The sequence below is a fragment of the Fukomys damarensis genome, unplaced genomic scaffold, assembly GCF_012274545.1.
Source record: "Fukomys damarensis isolate Sample0158 unplaced genomic scaffold, DMR_v1.0_HiC HiC_scaffold_16, whole genome shotgun sequence".
Taxonomy (NCBI): domain Eukaryota; kingdom Metazoa; phylum Chordata; class Mammalia; order Rodentia; family Bathyergidae; genus Fukomys; species Fukomys damarensis.
In genome coordinates, this window is record NW_022900928.1 from 18,810,906 (window position 1) to 18,830,784 (window position 19,879).

Here is a 19,879-nt window from a genome sequence, read left to right on the forward strand (position 1 = left end):
ATCATTTTATGAAAACCAATAAAGAGGAAGGATACAGAATTAGAATAAAGGGAAGTTACTAAATAAGTCTAGTTTTTGAAAAACTCATGCAGATGGACTTTTCTCACTTTTCTCTGGGCCCATGAAGACTTGCTCAGTGATAAGTAGTCAACAGTTTAGCATTACCCAAAACAACTCTGCACTAAAATCATAGTTTTACAGTAATGAGACACACTAAAGTCAAATACAAACAAGCCCCGCAATGGTAATCTAACTCCTCTGCCTTCCTAATGCTTTCTCCCTCCACATTCCTCCCTCCCACCCCATTTTGTGCGCAATACACTCAGACCACCGCCATTAACCAGAGTTAGTACCTAGAAGTGAAGAGAGACAGTATGCAACACACAGTAATTGCAACCTAAGTGTAGGAAATGCTATAAAGCACAGGCTAGGCAAACTCAGAGGAGAAAATATTTCTGGCTTATTTCATCTGTAGAGCCAACATGAAGGTGATGGTATTTGAGTTAGGTCTTCAAGCATCTGTAAGATTTCTACAGGAAAAGATAAAATGGTAATCTGAGCTTTTGAGTAAAGGGGGAAGCTCTAAACAATTAAAAGGAGAATTACTGTATGATCCAGCAATCTTGCCATCTAAAGAAACTGAAATCAGTATATCAAATGGATATTTGAACTGCCATATTTATTGCAGCCTTATTCACAATAGCCAAAAAATAGAGTCGGGGATTTAGCTCAGTGGTTCCACCACTTGCCTTGCAAGCACAAGGACCTGAGTTCAATCCCCGGTACCAAAACAAAAAAACAATAAACAATAGCCAAGAAATAGAAACAATCTTAATTCTGATATGTGTATATATTGCACACTATGGAACACTTTTTAGCCATAAAAAATAATGAATTTTTTTTCATTTGCAACAATATAAATGGATCTGGAGATCATTGTGTTAAATGACAGACCAAGCACAGAAAGGGAAGCACTACATGATCTCACTCACATACGGAATTTTAAAAACTGATCTTATAAAAATTGAGAGTAGAATGATAGTTACCAGAAGCTAGGAGAGAAGTAGGGAGAAGGGATGGGGAAAAGTTAATCAATGGGTAATAATTATAGTCAGATGGGGAAAGGAAACTGTGATGTGCTATTATAACAGGGCAACTACAGTACAGTAGTAATACACTATATGTTTTTACAAGTTAGAAGAAAGCAATTTGAATGTTCTCACCAAAAAGAAATGATAAATGTTTGAAGATATAGGCATATCTAGTCTGTATTATATCCTCTCATCTTCACAAATATTCTTGTCTTCTGCTTCAATCACCCTTGCTTTTCTTCTTAATTGTATTAATCACCCATTGCTGCAAAAGGCCTCAGAATTTAATGACATAACATTAATTATCTCATCTGTTGTGGGTCAGGAATCCAGGTATGTAAACTGGGTCCTCTGCTTCAGGGTCTCTTAAAAGCTGCAATCCAAACATCAAGCCGGGCTATACTCACCTCAAGACTTGATGGGGATAAAGTTCACTTTCAAATTTACTCATAAGGTTGTGGAAAGGCTTTAGTTCTATGTTTGCTGTTGGCTAGTGGCTGTCCTCTGTCCTTCCCCATGTGAACTTCTCCATATGAATAGCTCATAAAATAGCAGCTTGCTTCATTATACTAACACAATAAAAGCCAGAGAAAGAGTAGGAAAGACAAGCTTCCTAAGATTTTATGCCTAATCTTGGAAATGATATCTGATTATTGTTGTCAAATTCTCTTCAGTAGAAGAAGCAAGTCATGATGGTAAGTAAGTCATGATGGTTTGTACAAGAGTACGAATACCAGCAAGCAGGGAGTTTTAAGTCATACCTTTTACTAGTTATATATATTAATGCTAAGATCATTTGCTATAGCACCAGCCGTCCTGCCCACATACATTTTGTTCTTCATGATGACATTCTCATGATGTAGCATGCAGTTGTAAACAAGTTAGAAGAATGACAAAGAATATTTTACTTACACTTTATTCCCTGACTGCCCATTGACTCATCACTGTGAGACATATATTTATTTCAAGAGGAAAACTATTGTGTTTTGGACTTTGGTCAATTCAGAGAATACTTAGCTCCCTCAGCAACTGTGAACCTAATAAATATTGGCTTTTAGGTTTGGTTCTTAGGTTTGATTTAAGTTCTCAGATATCTAGATTTTTGTATTAGTGCTTGAAGTCTGCATCTTTTGGACAATCTAGGCTAACAATTCCCCTTCCATGCAGGATAATTAGAAAAAGGGCAGTTGAGTTTTTAAAAGGAATATATTAAAGGTACACTGTGAAGTTAAAGAACAGAAACTTCTATGTAGTAGAGGTATGGAGAGGATGTTGAAATCTGAAGATCCAGCATGGGAATGCCTGAATGGTAAGTCTGAGAAGGAGTGTGAGAGGAGGTATAAGTTACTGAAGGTCTTAGAAACAGTGTCGATTCACCACGGGTAATAATTGGCATCTGGGTAGAAAAGAGGCAATCCTGACCCCATCGTAGACTGAAACACGCTTTGTCTACAGGGTACCCTACCCTGCACCTGCAGTACAGGTGAGTCAAAGCACCAAGACACTCATTCAAAACACAGTAATAATTCAGTGGTAAGCCAGGTGATCTGCACCTGCTGGAGGAGAAGAGTTGTGTGGTGTCAGAGCTGGAAAACACTTCACCTTGGCTCCCATTCTCAATGCCCCTTTTCTAATTGCCCTGCATAGAAGAGGAATTGTTAGCCTGACTGAAAAAGACCCAGATGTTACTACTGCTGGGTGCACACATTTTCTTGATGGGTAGAACTACTCTACCTTAAAACTCAGCACTCATTCATAGTTCCCACCTATCTACTTCCTGCTCACCTCTTGGCAAGGCCTGGTAGTTGGAGCAGGTTGGCCACTTTCCTCCGTCACTTCCAATTCATGTATGTGGTGAGATAAGTGAACTTATAGCCCCTGTTGTATCTTTCTCATTATAGATTCTCCTTAGGCCTCCACATTTAAATCATATGCTCAAAATAGGTTTCAAGAGAACCCTCCACCAGTGATTACTGGTTAATGAAGTAGGTACAGAGATAAATATCACTGTTAGAATATCCATACTTCCTTTATTCTCCTTTCCCAGAATGACGGCTTGGGAAGCACCAATATAACCTTTATTTCCTTGGGCCTGTTGAAATAGCTTACTCCTTAGTGGTAAGGGAGCAAGAAACCCTCCTGGATTATCTCAAACCAGGTGACTCAAACGTGCTTACAGCGAGTGTGATTACTTTCCATATGGCAACAAGTTTTGCTTTTGGTCTAATTCTCCAAGTAGTACTACCTTATCTCCTACTAGGCACATCAACCATTTTTGCTTGTCTTCTCCATTTTCTACCAAGAATATTGCCACTAGGTATCACCATGTCTCCCAGGTCCATGGTCTCTACTAAGCACTGCTTCTATACCCTTTGGGCACTGTCACACCCACAAGCACTGCTAACTTTGCCAGACTCTACTGCTGCTTCTCTGGTAATATCCTAGGTGGCACCTACCAAGTAACAATGCTACTTCTCTAGATAATACCTGTCTGAGGTTGCTGCCACTTCCTCCAGCAGCCACAAAATTCCTTCTTCAGCTGTTGCCACCTCTAAAGTTGCCATTGATGATGTGAACACAGAGGCACTGGAATCCAGGAGCCATTCCTATGGAAAACGGTGAGTTCTGGTGCCATTCTGGTGGTACATTTGTTCCTTTGAAGCTGTGCTACATAAATATGGAAATACAGGGTTATAATACCAATGAAAGATAACAATTGTAGATGTATATTTTTTAATTGTCCAAATACACACAATAATTATAGCTATGACTTTATAAGCCCCTGAAATATTTAAAAATAAAAAGAGGACCGAAGACAAAGCTTGAATAGAAGCAGCCAGAAAGAAAGGATCGATGAGACAGAAACCTTCAAGTACAGCATCCTAGAAGACAAAGCTTTAATCTTAACTGTGGGTGATGAGTTGTTCCTCTCTCCTCTACAACGATATAATTAAAAACAGTAACATATTGTTAGGAAAGTATTCTAGACTAGTGGTCAAGAAATCTGGACTCTAACTCAATTTAGTAAACTTGTTTTGCAGTCCTTGGGTGAATCAATTCCCATCTTTGGATCTCAGTTTCCACATCAAAAAGAATGTTGGAGCAGACAATTCAGTTCTTTCAACTTTATGATTTTATGAATTACATACAGGAAGTTAAAAATGTTTACAGTTCATAGCCACTCACACTCTTCCTCTAATATTCCCACAGTCCTGTCACAGATGTTTAGTGACCTTACAAAAAGCAGGAGAGGTTGGACAGGGACATACTTTCCTAGAAAAAATATACCACTTCAACAGTCAAAATTTCCTGGTGTTCACTACAGACTGGGTTTGCTATAATTTTATGAAAGCTTCCAGGATTTTGTTAAATAGAAAATACCTATATGAACTATGAAAGTCTGGATACCTATAATAAATTAGATTCATTACAAAAGTATCCCTCTTATACAAAAATTACTTCTGAACTCTTAATATTTATTTGGTGTTTTCTTTGTTTGTTTTTGTTTTTGTTTTTTGAGACAGGGTCTCACTATGTAGTTGAGACCGACCTGGAACTCACTATGTAGCCCAGGCTGGTCTCAAACTCAGTGATCCTCCTGCTTCAGCCTCCCAGGTGCTGGGATTACAGGCATGCACCACCACACCTGGCTTTCCTTTTTATATGTAAGAAAAGTGAAGATTTCCTTACCTTGCTACTAAATAACTTCATAATTACTATTTCATAGAGATTTTACAACAACTAACCTCTCCTGAAAATCCAGGAGCTATTCTGTTCTTATTTCCAATAAACTCTCCTAACTTCTCCCTTTGGTTCTCAACTTCATTCCTCAGTGTTTTGGAACCCTGAGCTCGGCACATCTAACATCTAACAGTTTGGGAGTTATATTTCCCTATATCAAAATGACCAGTAAAAGATGGCTATGGGTAACCAAACATTAAGAAGTTTAATTTTGGAATTTAGTTTAGCCGCTAACCATGGAGACAACAGTGTTAGCCATATTATCTTGGTTTAAATCTTTGCTCTGCTGTTTTGCGGCTGTGTAACGTTGAACAAACTACTTAAGTAAGGCCAATGCCTGTAAAATGTCTTAGTGCAGTACTTGAAACAAGACAGGTGTTTAACAGCAAGTACTGCCTAAAATGTCCTGAAGAGCAATGACATCACCAACACGTGTACATAATAACTATTATTATTAAAGCTTACCATTTGGGACTCTGTGCTAGTCACTTTCCAAATTCTCTTTTACACTTAGCAACCCAGCTAGGTAACCATCCCATCCTATTTCAAGACAGAAACAAGATAATCTTCACACCGCTACGATCAAAGAGATGTTAGAGACTAACGCGGTGGCTTGGAATCCTACCCTTGACCAAACCTGGGTTTGCAATGCTTCCTCAAGGACAGGAAGGGGCTGTTCAGAGCAGACCCGGCCTGGGCTTAGTCTGCCACCCCTGAGCTCTCAGAGGGCCTAGGTCAAGGTCCTACGCAGCCCCTGAGGGGGGAGCCCGCCGGGAGAGGCGGGGCGGGGCGTGAGGCGGGGCGAAGAGCAGGGGAGGCGGGCTGAGGGTCGTTGCCAAGCAACGCTTCTCGGGCGCTGCCTTGCGTCACTGAGGTGCGACCTTGTCGCCCACCGAACCTTTTCTCCGGCGGGCCGGAGCCGTAGGCGGAGCATAGTTGCTGCAGCGGGGACACGATGCCTTGAACCTGCGGTGAGCCCCACAGCGCTGTCATCCCGCCGTGTCCCTCCTTAGCTGCTCCACACCTGCAACCCGGGAGTAGAAACTGCGGCCAGGCCTTGACCGCCGAGCTTGGGTTCCCTTTCTAGGCCGCGGCTTAGAGCGCGGGGCTGACTTAGAAGGCCCGCCTTGGGCCCCGTCTCCAAACGACGGTTTCAAATAGCCAGCGAGGAGGCGTCGGGTCCCACTTTGGCGAGGATTCTGGGAAGTGGGGAGAGGTGTTGCTCCTGGACCTAGAACTGCATTTTGAATATTGCCGCCGGCGCAGTCTGTCGGCCCCCAGGTTTAGGGTTGGTGAAAAGTGCGGGTTGCCTGGGGAGGGACGGGGCCGCGACGCTGGAGCGAGTGCAGGTTGGTTACGACCCCGACCCCTCGGGACGGGACACTCCCGAGGAATAACGCCTTGCCTGGGGCTCCACCTCAGGCTGAATTGTTCAATTTAGCACACCCTACACTTTCAGATTGGCCTGGGCTGCCACTTTTCCCCGGGGCCGACATTTGTCAAAGTAGCCGCTATCCTGAGATCTGGCTGAGAGAAACGTTTTCTTGTTAATTATGATTGTAGAGATTTACAGAAGGAAAAGAAGCCTCCTCTTTTTTTTATGTTTTAAAATACTTTATTGGGAAGAAGCCTTCTTTATTAGCTTTTGAGACTGTTTCTTCAACTATTTGTCTCTTGTTACAAAATGTGGATTTACTATTGTTGAAGTTTATCCCCTGCTTCCTTATTAATTAAATGGCACTGTACGTTGATATTCTGATCCTTATCTATTTTGCGCTATCCAGCACTTTGTTTCCTCTAGTAGTAACCCTTCTCTAATTGTTTATAATTCTTACATCTCCAGCACAAAATAAGGTTGCCATTCATTCCCGCCCATTTTTCTTGTTATAAAGTGAGCTTCATTTATTCAGAGTTTTGCCTGGGACATGAGCTGCCAATCACTTTCGTAATTCACAACTCAAAAATAGTATAAATTGTTCTCTTTTCATGTTGCCTGGCTTCACGTTCTAAATATTTTTCTCCCAAATATGTTTCAAAAATGTTAGTTTTCATTTGATGTAAATGGACTCTATACTTGATCCCTCTTCTGCTCTTAGCTAAATACACACTTCCTTTCTCCTTGTTCTGAAAAGGAGAGAATGTACAAAGAAACAAGTAGTGTATTTTTTCTAAGTATTTAGAAAAGTATTTTGTAAACAGTGGTGCTATTAGAAATCCATTTATTTCCTAGTACAGTATTGTATTTTTCTGATAAGATCTTTGAAGGCAGAACAGCCTAATTGTTTCATTCTGTTTCTGTTATAACTGTATTAATTTCCTGTTTTGAAAGAGAGCTGATACATACTCAAAGCCATAGTTTGAGTAAGCAATGAGTAATAAATAATATCCTTAGGGACTTAGTTGTGGCACTTAGCTTGTATTACTGAGGTGAAAGTTGATATGAAAGTAGTTGATAATTTCACCTAGAAACATCTTTTTTGCAAGTGAATTTGATAAAAAATATTGTTGGGGAATGGATGTCAGTTTCTAAATACTTGTCAAGTAGTTATTTTATGTACAGGCTTTTCAATTTTACTTGAATGCTTTTGTGAATAATTTAGTTTTAAATTTTCACAGATTTTTTTGTGGGGTTTTTTGTGTGTGTGTGGATAGCCAGTTATCCATCAATGATTGTTATATTTTTATAAGGAATATTTTGAGTACAACAACTCATTGTTAAGAAAAAGAGAAGTGATAACTGTATGTACCGCCCACTGAGAATGTGGCATTTTTGGAATCCTTGATGTTCTTGTGAGTTTCAAAATAACAGTTCTTTATTCAGAAAACCCTTCAAGTGTTTTTTGAAAGCACATTTCTATCCTGCTAGAATGGACTATGTTATAGGTGGCACAATAATTTGAGAGTTGCTAGTTTTTTAAAGAAATTTTTTGCTGATTTGTCTTTTGCTGAATTTTATATCAGTGGTTTGCAGACTATTCCTATGGGATATACTACTGTTCCATATGACTTAGAGGGAATTATTTTGTTAATATCAAATGATGAGTATTTCTCAATTTACATGAACAGTACTCATTTTTACAATTTTGCATTTCTTCTTCCATTAACTTCTACTTCCCTCCACATATCCCACTAATAGGTAACTGAACAAAATAACCAGTCAGAAGAATTCCAAGTGAATAATAATCCCAAAGCTGTCAATAGTACTTACTATATTCATTCAGAAAATATGTTCCTGTGTTTCTTCCAGAAGAGAGAACACAGCTAAATAACCTGAAGAAGATCATGGAGGCGGGTGGGCAAGCACCAACTGGTGATAGGTCCTATGACAGAAATATGTGCAGTCACCAAAGCAAAACACTGAAAAAGCTATGGCGAGTGACTAAAGGATGGCCTTAACAGATTGTTTTTGTGAATGTGTACTCTTGGTTGTTTTATGCTGTGTTTAACTGGTATTTTTACACTACTGATAAATGATAATATTTATCAATTTTTTTTGTTGTTTTCAAAATAAGCTGAATTTAAGGCCCTCCCTCCTGAACTAGATTGAGAACCACTGTTCCTGCCCTTAAGTAGTTTGTACATGGAGTCATTGCAAGGAGTCAGTGATGAGGTTTGCTGGATACTAAGTGCAATTACAGGAAAAGAAGCTAATGTGCAGCCTCACATTATAAGAGAACATTTTCTAACTGATAAATCAGCAACCAAGACTCCTTTTTAAAATATGTTTTTGGAGAGCAATGTGTTCACCCTAATTTTGCCACCCCAAATTATGCCACTTTGGCAAAAGGATCATTTTGAATTACAGACATTTTTTAAAAATAGCAGATATGAGAAATAAACTCTGCCCTTCTTTTTCTTTCCAATAGCAGAAGATAAAACTCCCATGTGAAAGGAGCACATTCTTAGAGATGGGTAGTTGAAACCAACAGGAATCTGTACAAACCTTCCTCAAGTAATCTTATTTTCCTAGTCCCTTTTCCACAGTTAATTACTCTAGCCCAAACTTCTTTATCTTGTCATATTTTCAGTTTACTACTCTTTGTCCAGCCTAACTTTCAGCCCTAATTCTTCCTTTTGTCTTGTTTTTCTTGTGAGGATGTCCAGGTACTGTACATGTAAAAATTACTAAATAAAATTTGTGTGCTTCTGTCTTCTTAGCCTTAGGCCCAGCAGGAACTCTTAAGAGAAAAATAGGAGAAAAATTTTATCTTTCCTACATATAGTGATTAAATTATCATTATAAATTTACATTAACTATAGCGATTGTATTTCTAAAGTTTTTTTTTTTTCTTTGTTAAGTATTGCCGATGTGCTTCTGATTGATGAGAATCTTATCGCATTTTGATTTAGTTGGTACAGGGAAGCTGAGAAAGCTTAAGTTTAATGTGGGGAGTAAAATACTAGGTTAGAGAAAACTTACTTCACTTCCCACCCAGACAAAAATTTTTATTCTACTCCTGAGTTGAACCTCTTATCTTTACTTAAACATTTCCGCACATCAAAGAAAGAAAATTATTGCACAACATCCCTTTCTATTTCTGGATAGTAAGACATTTTTATACTAAAGTGAAATCTGCCTCTCTAACTTACATTATTGGCCATTCTGTTCTCTATAGCTGTGGAATATAAATCTTACTTCCTCTTCCGCATGACAGCAACTTACGTATTTGAACAAACAAATCGTTGCACCACATTGTCAACAAGCTATGCTAATGTAGAATAAATCACTTTGTTTCCTTTCTTAAACCCATAATGTCGGAATATGTTCTAATTTATTAATTTAATACCCTTAAAATTCTCACTGCTTAGACCTTCAGTGTGGTCAAACTATTGCAGAGCATAATAGAACTAGAGTCTCCTTGCTCTGAACATTTGCTTTTAGTAAGAGTTTAAGATTACTTTAGCATCTTTGAAGTTTCTATTATGTTGTTGACTTATTTTTATTAACCTTGGATCTTTTATATTTTAACTGCTTTTAAAAACATAAAATGGCTTAAGTGCTTTTTTGGAAAGACTTATTCTAATACCATATGCTAGGTGCTTTTGTGCAGTTGACTTTTCAAAACATTCAGGAGTTAACTCTTTGTTGTATTAAATTTAGTTTTAGCAAGTGAGTACCTATTTTAGTCATAATACCATGAATATTATAATTTCTTCTCTCCAGTTTTGGTCATCCATAGACTGGGCAGGCATGAAGTGCAATCTTGTCTTCAAGCCATCAGTAAAAATGTTAAATAGCCCATTTTTTGGTGCCAGTCTTCCCTTTCTCTCTGCCTCTCCGCCTAAGACACTCTAGCCATTTTTTTTTTTTTTTTTTTAATTACTGCAGGGGCACCATGATACTTACTGTCTCAAGCACTTTCTGTAACCTCAGTCTGGAATGTTCACTCACCATGCTCCCCACCCTCCTCACAATTCTGACTGACCTGAACTCAAATCAAATGTTTACTCAGGGACTTCTTCCCTGACCCAAGACTAGGTCAGGTCCCCATTTTATAGGTTTCATAGCACCCTATATGTATTTGATTAGTGTTTCTTGTTCTGTGATTATGTACTTATTTGTGTGATCATTGTCTTTCCCACTATATTGGATGCTCCTCAGTGACTCACAGGCATATCTCTAGAACAGAAGTACTGGATACACAGTACTTGTTCAGTTTAATTTTTAAAAAGACGATGTAAGACAGTGAATCCTTAACCCTAGCCAGCAATCATTTGCTCCTAATATTTTTATAACTATAGATGAGAACAAGAAAAATAAGGATAATATGTAGTTTTAACATATATGTGGTAAATGTCAGAATGAAGTTACTGTCTTTCTGGGGAAAGACTTCTAATATAACTTACTTTTTAGGCTATACATTGTTCGTTTGTAAGTTTAAGGTTTTTTTTGTTTTTTTTTGCGGGGGGTTGTTTTTGGAAACTCCTTTCTTAGGAAGTTCACAGTGCCATGGTGATTTGAGATGTTGCTGCTTTACTATCATTAATAGTAATATTTATATTGAATAAGGATTATCACATACAGTTATTGAATATATTATCATAGACAAATGCTGAAAATGCTTGCTCTTCTGCTAAGTCATTTTTTTTTACCAGAGGAAAATAACTGTCTAGAATAAACACATCTAACTCTTGTCTAGACACAATACATAGAATTATATTTTTCAAGACTTTAAAGTACAGTAAATGTTTTATGCTTAAATTTTAAAGTCATTTAAACAAATTATTGATCTATATTGTTAGTACTTTTATTAAAGTAGTGCCCAGCCTTTTGACTCCTATTTAAAAACAAATTACATAATTTTGACATTAAAAATACTTAAAGCCAAAGAGCTATTTTTTCACTAAGTAGAAAATGTGAGGTGGTTAAACTATCTTAACTTTAATTTTATTAGATTTTTCAAATCAAAAATATGTAACATGTAGTTTTAAATTAAAAATAAGTTGCACACTTATAAATAATTCAATAACAAAAATTTTTAACTGTCAAAATTATATTCTCAGCCAGTAAGTATATTATACTGGTCAAGAATGTAAACACTATACAGTGTGATAAACAGGACTTCAAAGCTCATTTCTGCCCCTTACTGTGCATTTTTCATGAGCTACTTAGCTCCATTTCTTTATCTGTAAAGATACAACAATATCTATTTCTTAGGATATTGTAAGAAATAAATGACATAATATGGTATATGAAAAGCACTTAGTTTGGAACCTGGCATGTGGTAAGCAGCCAGGAAATGTTCTTAGGAAAATTAAATAAGGTAAACAAATTTCCTGTTAAGTACAGTCACTTGAATGCTTGTGTGTGTGTGTGTGTGTGTGTTTGTGTGATAGTGGGTTTGACTTGGTAAAATTATAAGAATTAGAGGTTCATTGTCTTCTCAACATTATAAGTGAATCCTGTTTTCTTATTTAGCAATATGATTCTGAAAGCATAGAAATAATAAATCTTTTAAAATATAGTCATTTAAACCAATCCTATCTTAGGCTCATATAAGTCTACTCAACTCTCAAAGTTTGTCTTTTCTTTTTTGTTTTTTGAAGGGTGGGTATATTGCTGTTTTTATATTCTATGTAAAAATAACTTTTATATATATTTAACAGGAAGTATGTGAAGTAACACTTTTTCTGGATTATAAAAGACATTTCATCATGGGACAGCAAATTTCAGATCAGACACAGCTGGTTATTAACAAGTTACCAGAAAAAGTAGCAAAACATGTCACATTGGTTCGAGAAAGTAGCTCCTTAACTTATGAAGAATTTCTTGGTCGAGTAGCTGAACTCAATGATGTGTGAGTCTTTCTTTTTCATTTTATTTTCTCCTTGAGGTTTGCATTATGTCATGTCTATATGTACGAAGTAACCAAAAGTATTGATTGGTAAAATTAAATGTACCAATTTTCATAAGTTGGAGTTGGCCTTTCACAAGTGCAGTACTCTCTAACAGCTATAAAGTTAAATCTATATGGAAGAAGTGTGGCTTGGTAGCTGGGAAACAAGAAATAGAAACTGGCATGGCTGAATTAGTTTCACTGGAAGCCTAGTTTTATTTTCAGTGGCCTCATTTCACTTAGCTGTAAGTCACTTTGTTGAATGTGATGTCTTTACTGGTGCTTAGAAACGTTAGAAATAATAAAAGGAAACTGCAGTGTTTATGTCTTTGAACTGATTTAAAGTGGTGTTGCTAGCATGATATTGAATTATCATGCTCTAAAAATGTTATATTTTTATGTTAGAATCCTGTGGCTCTCAAAATTACTCTGCTAAAAGAGGACAGTAAAGCTATATTTAATATCTCCAATCATTTGTTTTACTTGGTCAAGCTCCAAATTATCTAAGAAACAAAAACTTTCAAGTAGATACTTTAATGTTCCTTAAAAAGGCCTCAAGCAAGAACAAGATATTTTTACATTTTGTATGAGGCAGTAGTCAAAATCTTGGTAAGTGAAACCTAGCTCTAAGCTTTTTAAGTCCTATTTTTTTGGACTTTTTTCTAAAGGGGTTTGCTAGAAGTTTAAAACAATGAGAGAGAGAGAGAGGATTTATAAATCAGAAGGACTTATAAATATAAATCCACAAAGCCATTGACTTTTAAAAACTTGGAAATTAAGTTGTATATTTATGTTTGAAACATTCCTGTGTTTTAAGAATCCAGTTATTAAGAGCTTTACAGTTATTATTTGTCTTGGTGTTTTTCTTCATGTTTCCATCTCTGCCTGAAAGTGTTGAATCTGGTTTCATAGTTCTATTATTTTGTATAACTTTTCATAAAATTGACAGATATGCTTGTCTGTTTTCAGAACTGCTAAAGTGGCTGCTGGCCAGGAAAAACATCTTCTCTTTGAGGTACAACCTGGTTCTGATTCCTCTGCGTTTTGGAAAGTGGTTGTACGAGTAGTTTGTACCAAGGTAAGACTCAGAGAGACTTCGTTTCTGTGCTTGAACTATTTTGAGGGTTAGAATCACATTTAATATAATATAATATATTATATTAATTTAATATAATTTAGTGGAAATAAATGTTAGTAATTTATGATTTCATAAAGCATAGTTTTGATACAGTTGTTGCCTTACAGCCAACTCTTTGTATCTTGCCAGTTATCTGATAACAGATGTATAGCAGGAATTTTTTTTTTTTAACATGAAATACTTTTTTTTTTTAGTACATGTTTGCAATATATAATGATTACGTTTCTTGAGGGGAGTTAGTTCATGTACATACACATCTTAATTTTTTTAACCCCCTCCACTTTATCTCCTTCCCTTTTGCAAAAGATGTATTTCCCTTTTTCTTATTATCTGTCTTTTATCTTTTTTTTTTTTTTTTTTTTGGTACCGGGGATTGAACTCTGGACTTTGTACTTGCTAAGCAGGAGGCAGAAACACAGAGCTAAATCCTTGACCCATCTATCTTTTATCTTGCTCTTTATTTATATTTTGGGTTTCTTATATAAGAGAAACCATGCAATATTTAAGCTTATATATCTGATTTATTTCATGTAACCTATATTCTCAAGGTACATCCATTTTCCTACAAATGACTGAAGTTTATCCTTTATGGTAGAGTAATATTCCATTGTGTATGTACCACACTTTATGCATTCATCTGTTGGTGGACCTACAGGCTACTTCCAAGATTTGTTATAAATTATGCTGCTATAAACATGGGTGCTAGTAAACTTTTCGTTACCTTCTGGGTTTACCTGGCTATAGAGTCCTGTGGTGACACTGTTGAGAACTAAGATGACACCTTAAAACTTAAAAGTTTATCTCAAATCTTTTCTTTAAGAACACTGGGTTTCATTAATTTAAAAAAACTATTAGAAAGTTTAGGTTTGATTTATTTTGATGATTTTTTACTTATATAATGGATTTTTCACTATCAGTGCACTGTAATGCCGTTCCTTCTTCACATATTAGTTAATTGAGTATATCAGTTCTGCTAAAATTGTTATGGCAGCATCATAGAGTATTGGAAAGACCCATCCTCCAATGAGTAGATTAGAATAGACAATACTTTCCCTTTTTGAAGCTATAGCCTTTGATCAAAAATAGAAGCACAAATTTTATTAGGCTTCTTTCTATTGTAATCCCTATTTTATCACAAAGAATAGTCAATAAAATGACCCATATGTATAGAAAGCCCAAATGGAGATGTTCATAGATGACTGGTTGTCCATTCCAAACCAACTCATAAAGAATGCCTGGTTAGGAGATTTTTTTTTTTTTTTTGAGTTACAGACTTCAAGAATAACCTCAATAATATGTCAGATTTCCCTAGTGAATTATCAATTTTTCTTCTAGTGTGTTTCACTTCCAGTTTATTCAAACAAGGAATTCTAGGCACTAGGAATACAATAAATGATAGATAAGACAAATTCCATCCCCTCAAGAAAGTACTTATATAGTTTAGGCCCCTTACTCTTTAGTCCAAATTACTATAGATTTTGTATTAATCTTTACACCTCAATGCTTTTTTCACAATTCTAATTTATGCTGCTGTGAGATAACCTTTTCAAAGCATAACTCATTGCTTCATTGCCCTCCTTAAAATTCCTCAAATTCCTGATTGACTACAAACTGTACCCAACTCCTTAATGTGTCACTCAGGCCCTCTATGATATGGCTCCAAATTATTTTTTCTGCTTTGTTCACAACTGTTTTCTTTTACATTGTGCACTTTGACCAGACTTAACTAATTTAGGCTATTACTTTTCCCACCTCAGTCCTCAGTTCTTATTGATTTCCCTCAATTAGAAGTTTCATTCCTCTGTCATTTAACATGCCATCAGCTACAAGTCACAGAAAACTTCTGTTAAGCCAGTTTAAATGAAAGCAGTATTTTCTCCTTATCAAGAACTCCTAATATAAACCAGCTCCAGGATTGATTAATTTAAAGACCCAGCAAATCTCTCTTTTCACCTCAGTGATCAGTGTTGGGTCACATCCTTGCCTGGCAGAAGGAACCTGCTCACCATTAAATTCAACATTAAAAATAAAATTATTTACGTTCTTAGCTCTCTAGTAAATAGTAAGCCCTGAGGCAGGAACCATCCTTATGTCCCTTACAGCTGAAAATCCAGTGCTTGGCACCTGATAGGAACTTAAACATCAAAAATATGTTGAAGAAATATTCTCACCTTATATGACTGGGATAGGATGAAGATTTCCTTATGTGTTCATACATGACATTACCTAAATTACATTCACTCTCCACCTTTATTTTATAAAGTGCTTGGCTCACAGAAGAGGCTGTATAAATTATAGGAAACTGTGGAAATGGAAGTCGATCATGTTTTGGTGGGGGTGCCAGGGAACAAACTCAGGACCTTGTACTTGCGAGGCAGGCGGTGGAACCACTGAGCTAAAACTCCGGCCCTCAATCATGTTTTTGATCCTTTAGGTTTCTGTCACTTCTTTTTGACAAACACAGAATTAATGTTTGACTTTATTAATTAATGAAATTCCTTTTTACCCCAATATCTCTAACTACTACATCTGTAAGCAATAGTGTAAACATCTTCCTTGACATAAGATTCTAAGTAGAAAAACAAAAGTATTAAAGACAAAAGCAATTAGAGCTTTCTTTTGTGTGAATTTTTTTTCTTGATTTTAGATCTACTTGAAAAAAATTTTATTTGCCTTCTTTAGGTTCTTTTTGAAAGAAACCCTGGAAAGTCAATGTTTACATTAGAAAGAGTTAGATCGGACTTGAAAACCTTACAGAAATGGGAAAGCTATTTCCTTAATTCAAAATAGCTTGTACTTTGTCCTCTGTATCTTCAGTTAAGACCTTATTGTGACATTGTGTATTCTGCTATGATTATCCTCAAGTAAAATTTAGTTTATTTTAAAAATACAGTTTAAATGCAATATTTGGGGGAAATGTGTGAAAAATTAATAGGTTAATTTAAAAATATGTACTAAGATAATATTAAGAAACTATGAATAATAATTTTTTCATCCTTGTATGACTAAAACCTTATAGTTGGTACTTGATTCTTTGTTTCTTATACTCCACAGTCATTCCATAAGTGAGTTCTGTCAGTTTTGTCTTCAGAAATATGTTTGGAATCTAGCTAGTTCTCACCATACTTCCACCCTATACCTAGCTAGCGATTATCTCTCACCAGGATTATGTTAGTCACCTCCTAACTAGTCTCCCTGCTTCTGTTCCCCAGCCCTACCCCATCTGTCTATTCTCAGCACAACAACTAGTCTATTCCACATCATAATTTGAAATGTAAAGCAGATCATATTACTTCTTGGCTCACAGACCCCCAGTGATCCCTATATACTTGGAATAAAAGCCAAAGTCATTACTGTAATCAGCAAAGTTCTGTGTATTCTATCCCTGCCTCACCCTTTAACCTTATCCTCCACCATTTTTCCACTCTGGGCTCCTTGCTGGATTCCTTGTGCTCCTCGCCAGGTATGCTTTTGCCCTTACACTAGTCTCTAAAGTGAAAGCCTTTTCCCCAGACAGCTGTGTATCACTCGTTCCTGTACTTCTTTCAGTTCTTAAATGTCATCTTTACTGTAAGGCCTCCCCTGCCGCCCTTTAGCATTCCTTCTCCCCAGTTTCATCTCCATAACCCCGATTTCTGTCCAGCTTCATCAGTATTTGTCTGTCTCTCCTGCCTATCATGTACTGGCATGAGGGCAGGGCTTTTTATTTTATACACACTATGTCTTTAATACCTAGAGCATTGCACATACTGCCATAACATCTGCGTTATGGCTACTTATAAGTATTTATTGAAGGATCCTATGATTAGACTAGTTATAGTGTGATAAACTTTGCTTTTGTATTATTAAGCTTTTCTGAATTACTCCGTGATTTCTTCTGTACTATGCAGTTCCAAAGAAAGATGGGCCCACTTTCATCAGCTATGAAGGCCTATTCTGTAAACCTTTACAAGTCTATATCACCTTTTAATTCTATTGTTCTCTACTCCATCTATGGTCTCTTATTACAAAGAACATTACACAATTGCATCTCAACATAGATCTTACCATCCCAAAATTTAATCAACTTTTGATAGAGATGATTCTTCCATTTTCACAATATGGAATCTGACTCATTCTTGATTCTCAGTATTTTCTTTCACTGCTTTTAGAAATATTAAGCTATAAATAATAGTTATGACTATTATTTTAATTTTAAATATTAAAATGTTGCTGTGATAGTTTTCTTATTATTTACACTGTTTCTTTTTTCATGCTGGGGATTGAACCCAGAGCCTCATACATGCTAGGCCAACATTCTCTGTCTATATACCTCTCTTTGCATCCTTTACGTTTTTCTAAATATTTTCTGATTCTGCCTATTTTATTTACTTGATGTCCAGTTTAGTAGATTCCTGGCTTCTGCTCCTGCCATCTTTACCATCTCTTGTGCTAAAAGTAAATCTTTAACATTTCTGATCTTTCTTTGATTACTTCAAGTTCTTTATCCAAGGATATTTCACCCTTACCCTACTGTCCTTGGTCATTTCAGAAATGCCCCACTCCTTAACTACCTGAAGCCATATGGAAGCATTCCTCTATTGACCTAAATAACTTTTCACATAGGCTTGTAAATTGGAAGGGGAGAGTCTGTAGGGCTACAATCTCTAGGCCATTAATCTCACTATATTAAATGAGTTTTTGTTACAGTTCAAAATTCAACCACTTTCTGTTAGTTTTTAATTGTATTTCTTTTGAAGCTTTTTAAAAAGTATATTCAAGAAAGCCTTCTCTTTTTTCATTTAGAATGGCAAGTGGTTATTGGAATCAAGTAAGTCCCTTAATGAAAAAATTTTTTAAGAAATTAAAATAAAAGAATTATTAAAACTAATCTCTAAAATTCATTTCTTAACTTGGGGAAAGTCACCTAACTTCATCAGCTCTAAACAGGATGATGCCTAATCAATCAAATAAGACAAACTTAGGCCCAAGATTTAGCTCAGTGGTTCTGCCACCTGCCTTGCAAGCATTAGGTCCTGAATTCGATCACCAGTACCAAAAAAAAGAGAGAGACAAACTTGTATAAGTTCTTTGAGCCTCACAAGTGAAGGGTTCATGTTATTCATTTATTCAAACTTTTGAATTTTTTAAAGTAATTTACAAAACTTGAAAACTTCTGTTTTCTAGGATGTTTGACAAATATTTGTGTCATCTCTCACCTCTTTTTTTCCATTTTCTTTGTGTTTTTAGATTAACAAAAGCAGTGGCATTGTAGAAGCGTCACGGATCATGAATTTGTACCAGTTCATTCAGCTTTATAGAGATATCACAAGTCAAGCAGCAGGAGTATTGGCTCAGTGCTCCACTTCTGAAGAACCTGATGAAAACTCATCCTCTGTAACCTCTTGTCAGACTAGTCTTTGGATGGGAAGGTATACATGCATAATTACCATGTTTCTCTCTCCCAACACGCAGACCATTGAAAGCGCATTTATATTTTTGCTGGTGCTCCTCATGGCACACTAAATATTTTTGTCTCAGTTGGTATTATATACCATATCAACTTTTGGATTACTCTGTCCTTCCAATTATAATGCCAAATTAAAACTAAATTGAACATCTGCCTTGCAAGAGCAAAGTCCCAAGTTTGATCCCCAGTACCCAAAAAAAAAACTAAATTGAAGTGATTCATACCAGATAATGTTTCTGTTAACCCAGTCTACTCGCATACTCTATACGCTTGCATTTAATGGCAAGGGAAATATTAACGACTCCCTTTTAATAGACATAGGTATCTGTAGTCTTAGTCTAATCCCTGAAGGAGTTAGGTCCAAGGAATTGGCACAATTATTTCAGAAAGTGTCTAACTGGAGGATTAAATTTTTAAATATTGATTCCAGGACTTGGCAGTCCATTCAGGAATTAAAAATGGTTGGGTCACATATTGCATATACTCAGCTACCAGAAGAAGGTAAAGTCAGCCAGAGTTTTTGTGATGGTGCTTGTTTACTCAGGCCTAATGTATTATTGTTCTATCTAAACTTTGTTTTCCTACTCTGTTATGCTTTTTGGCATGTGAAAGCTTCCACCTGTTACTATTTGACAATCATAACCATAATTTAAATGTGTAAATGCCTCATTGGAAAAATACATGTCCAAACATGTTGACATCCTGTCTTACTGTCATTCTGGGTATACAGCAGACATCTATGTTCATAGTGTCTTTTATTACAAAGTCCAGAAAGTATTTAAGAAGAATTTCTCTTTTGTTATTTTGTTTACAGCTGTATTTTCACTCTTAACCATCTGGTTTCCAAATACTATGTAGTTGAATTGTATTTTTCCATTCATCATTTCCTGTTTATATTTAATATAGGTTTTGTTTTTTTTTTTTGGTACCAGGCGGCAGGCCACCGAACCACTGAGCTAAATCCCCAGCTTTGATATAGTTTTAAAGGTTTGGGTTACACAAGTGCTAGTGACATGCCAAATGTGTTTAGACCTATCTTTGTTTTACTTTGTAAAGAGAATATTTCAAAGACCAGAATCTGATTTTCTGCTTTTTTATTCCCCCTCTTTAGAATGGTGATTTT

At 36.1% G+C, this 19,879-nt stretch overlaps 1 protein-coding gene and 1 long non-coding RNA gene across 13 annotated transcripts in view; one reads left to right on the forward strand and one right to left on the reverse strand.

Moving 5' to 3' along the window:
- LOC104856095 overlaps nucleotides 1-5,574 on the reverse strand; it is a 74,241-nt gene extending 68,667 nt beyond the window's left edge. For 7 of the 11 annotated variants that reach the window (XR_004517424.1, XR_778565.3, XR_778564.3 and 4 more), the window contains exons 1-3: nucleotides 5,470-5,555; nucleotides 5,298-5,372; nucleotides 3,579-3,758 (exon numbers count right to left, since the gene is read on the reverse strand). This is a non-coding gene — a long non-coding RNA (uncharacterized LOC104856095). Of the gene's footprint in view, nucleotides 1-1,223; nucleotides 1,357-1,386; nucleotides 1,465-3,578; nucleotides 3,759-5,297; nucleotides 5,373-5,469 lie in introns of those variants that run through there. The other 4 variants (XR_004517427.1, XR_004517426.1, XR_778566.3 and 1 more) reach the window with 3 other exon arrangements.
- Nucleotides 5,575-5,699: 125 nt separating this feature from the next.
- Nucleotides 5,700-19,879, forward strand: part of Rnf141 (ring finger protein 141) — a 26,687-nt gene continuing 12,507 nt past the window's right edge. Inside the window, exons 1-4 of one of the 2 annotated variants that reach the window (XM_010615269.3) lie at nucleotides 5,700-5,803; nucleotides 11,940-12,130; nucleotides 13,139-13,247; nucleotides 18,537-18,718. In XM_010615269.3, coding sequence (XP_010613571.1) covers nucleotides 11,988-12,130; nucleotides 13,139-13,247; nucleotides 18,537-18,718 — 434 coding nt within the window. In that variant the 5' untranslated portion in view covers nucleotides 5,700-5,803; nucleotides 11,940-11,987. Of the gene's footprint in view, nucleotides 5,804-5,949; nucleotides 6,121-11,939; nucleotides 12,131-13,138; nucleotides 13,248-18,536; nucleotides 18,719-19,879 lie in introns of those variants that run through there. The other variant, XM_010615270.3, reaches the window with a different exon arrangement.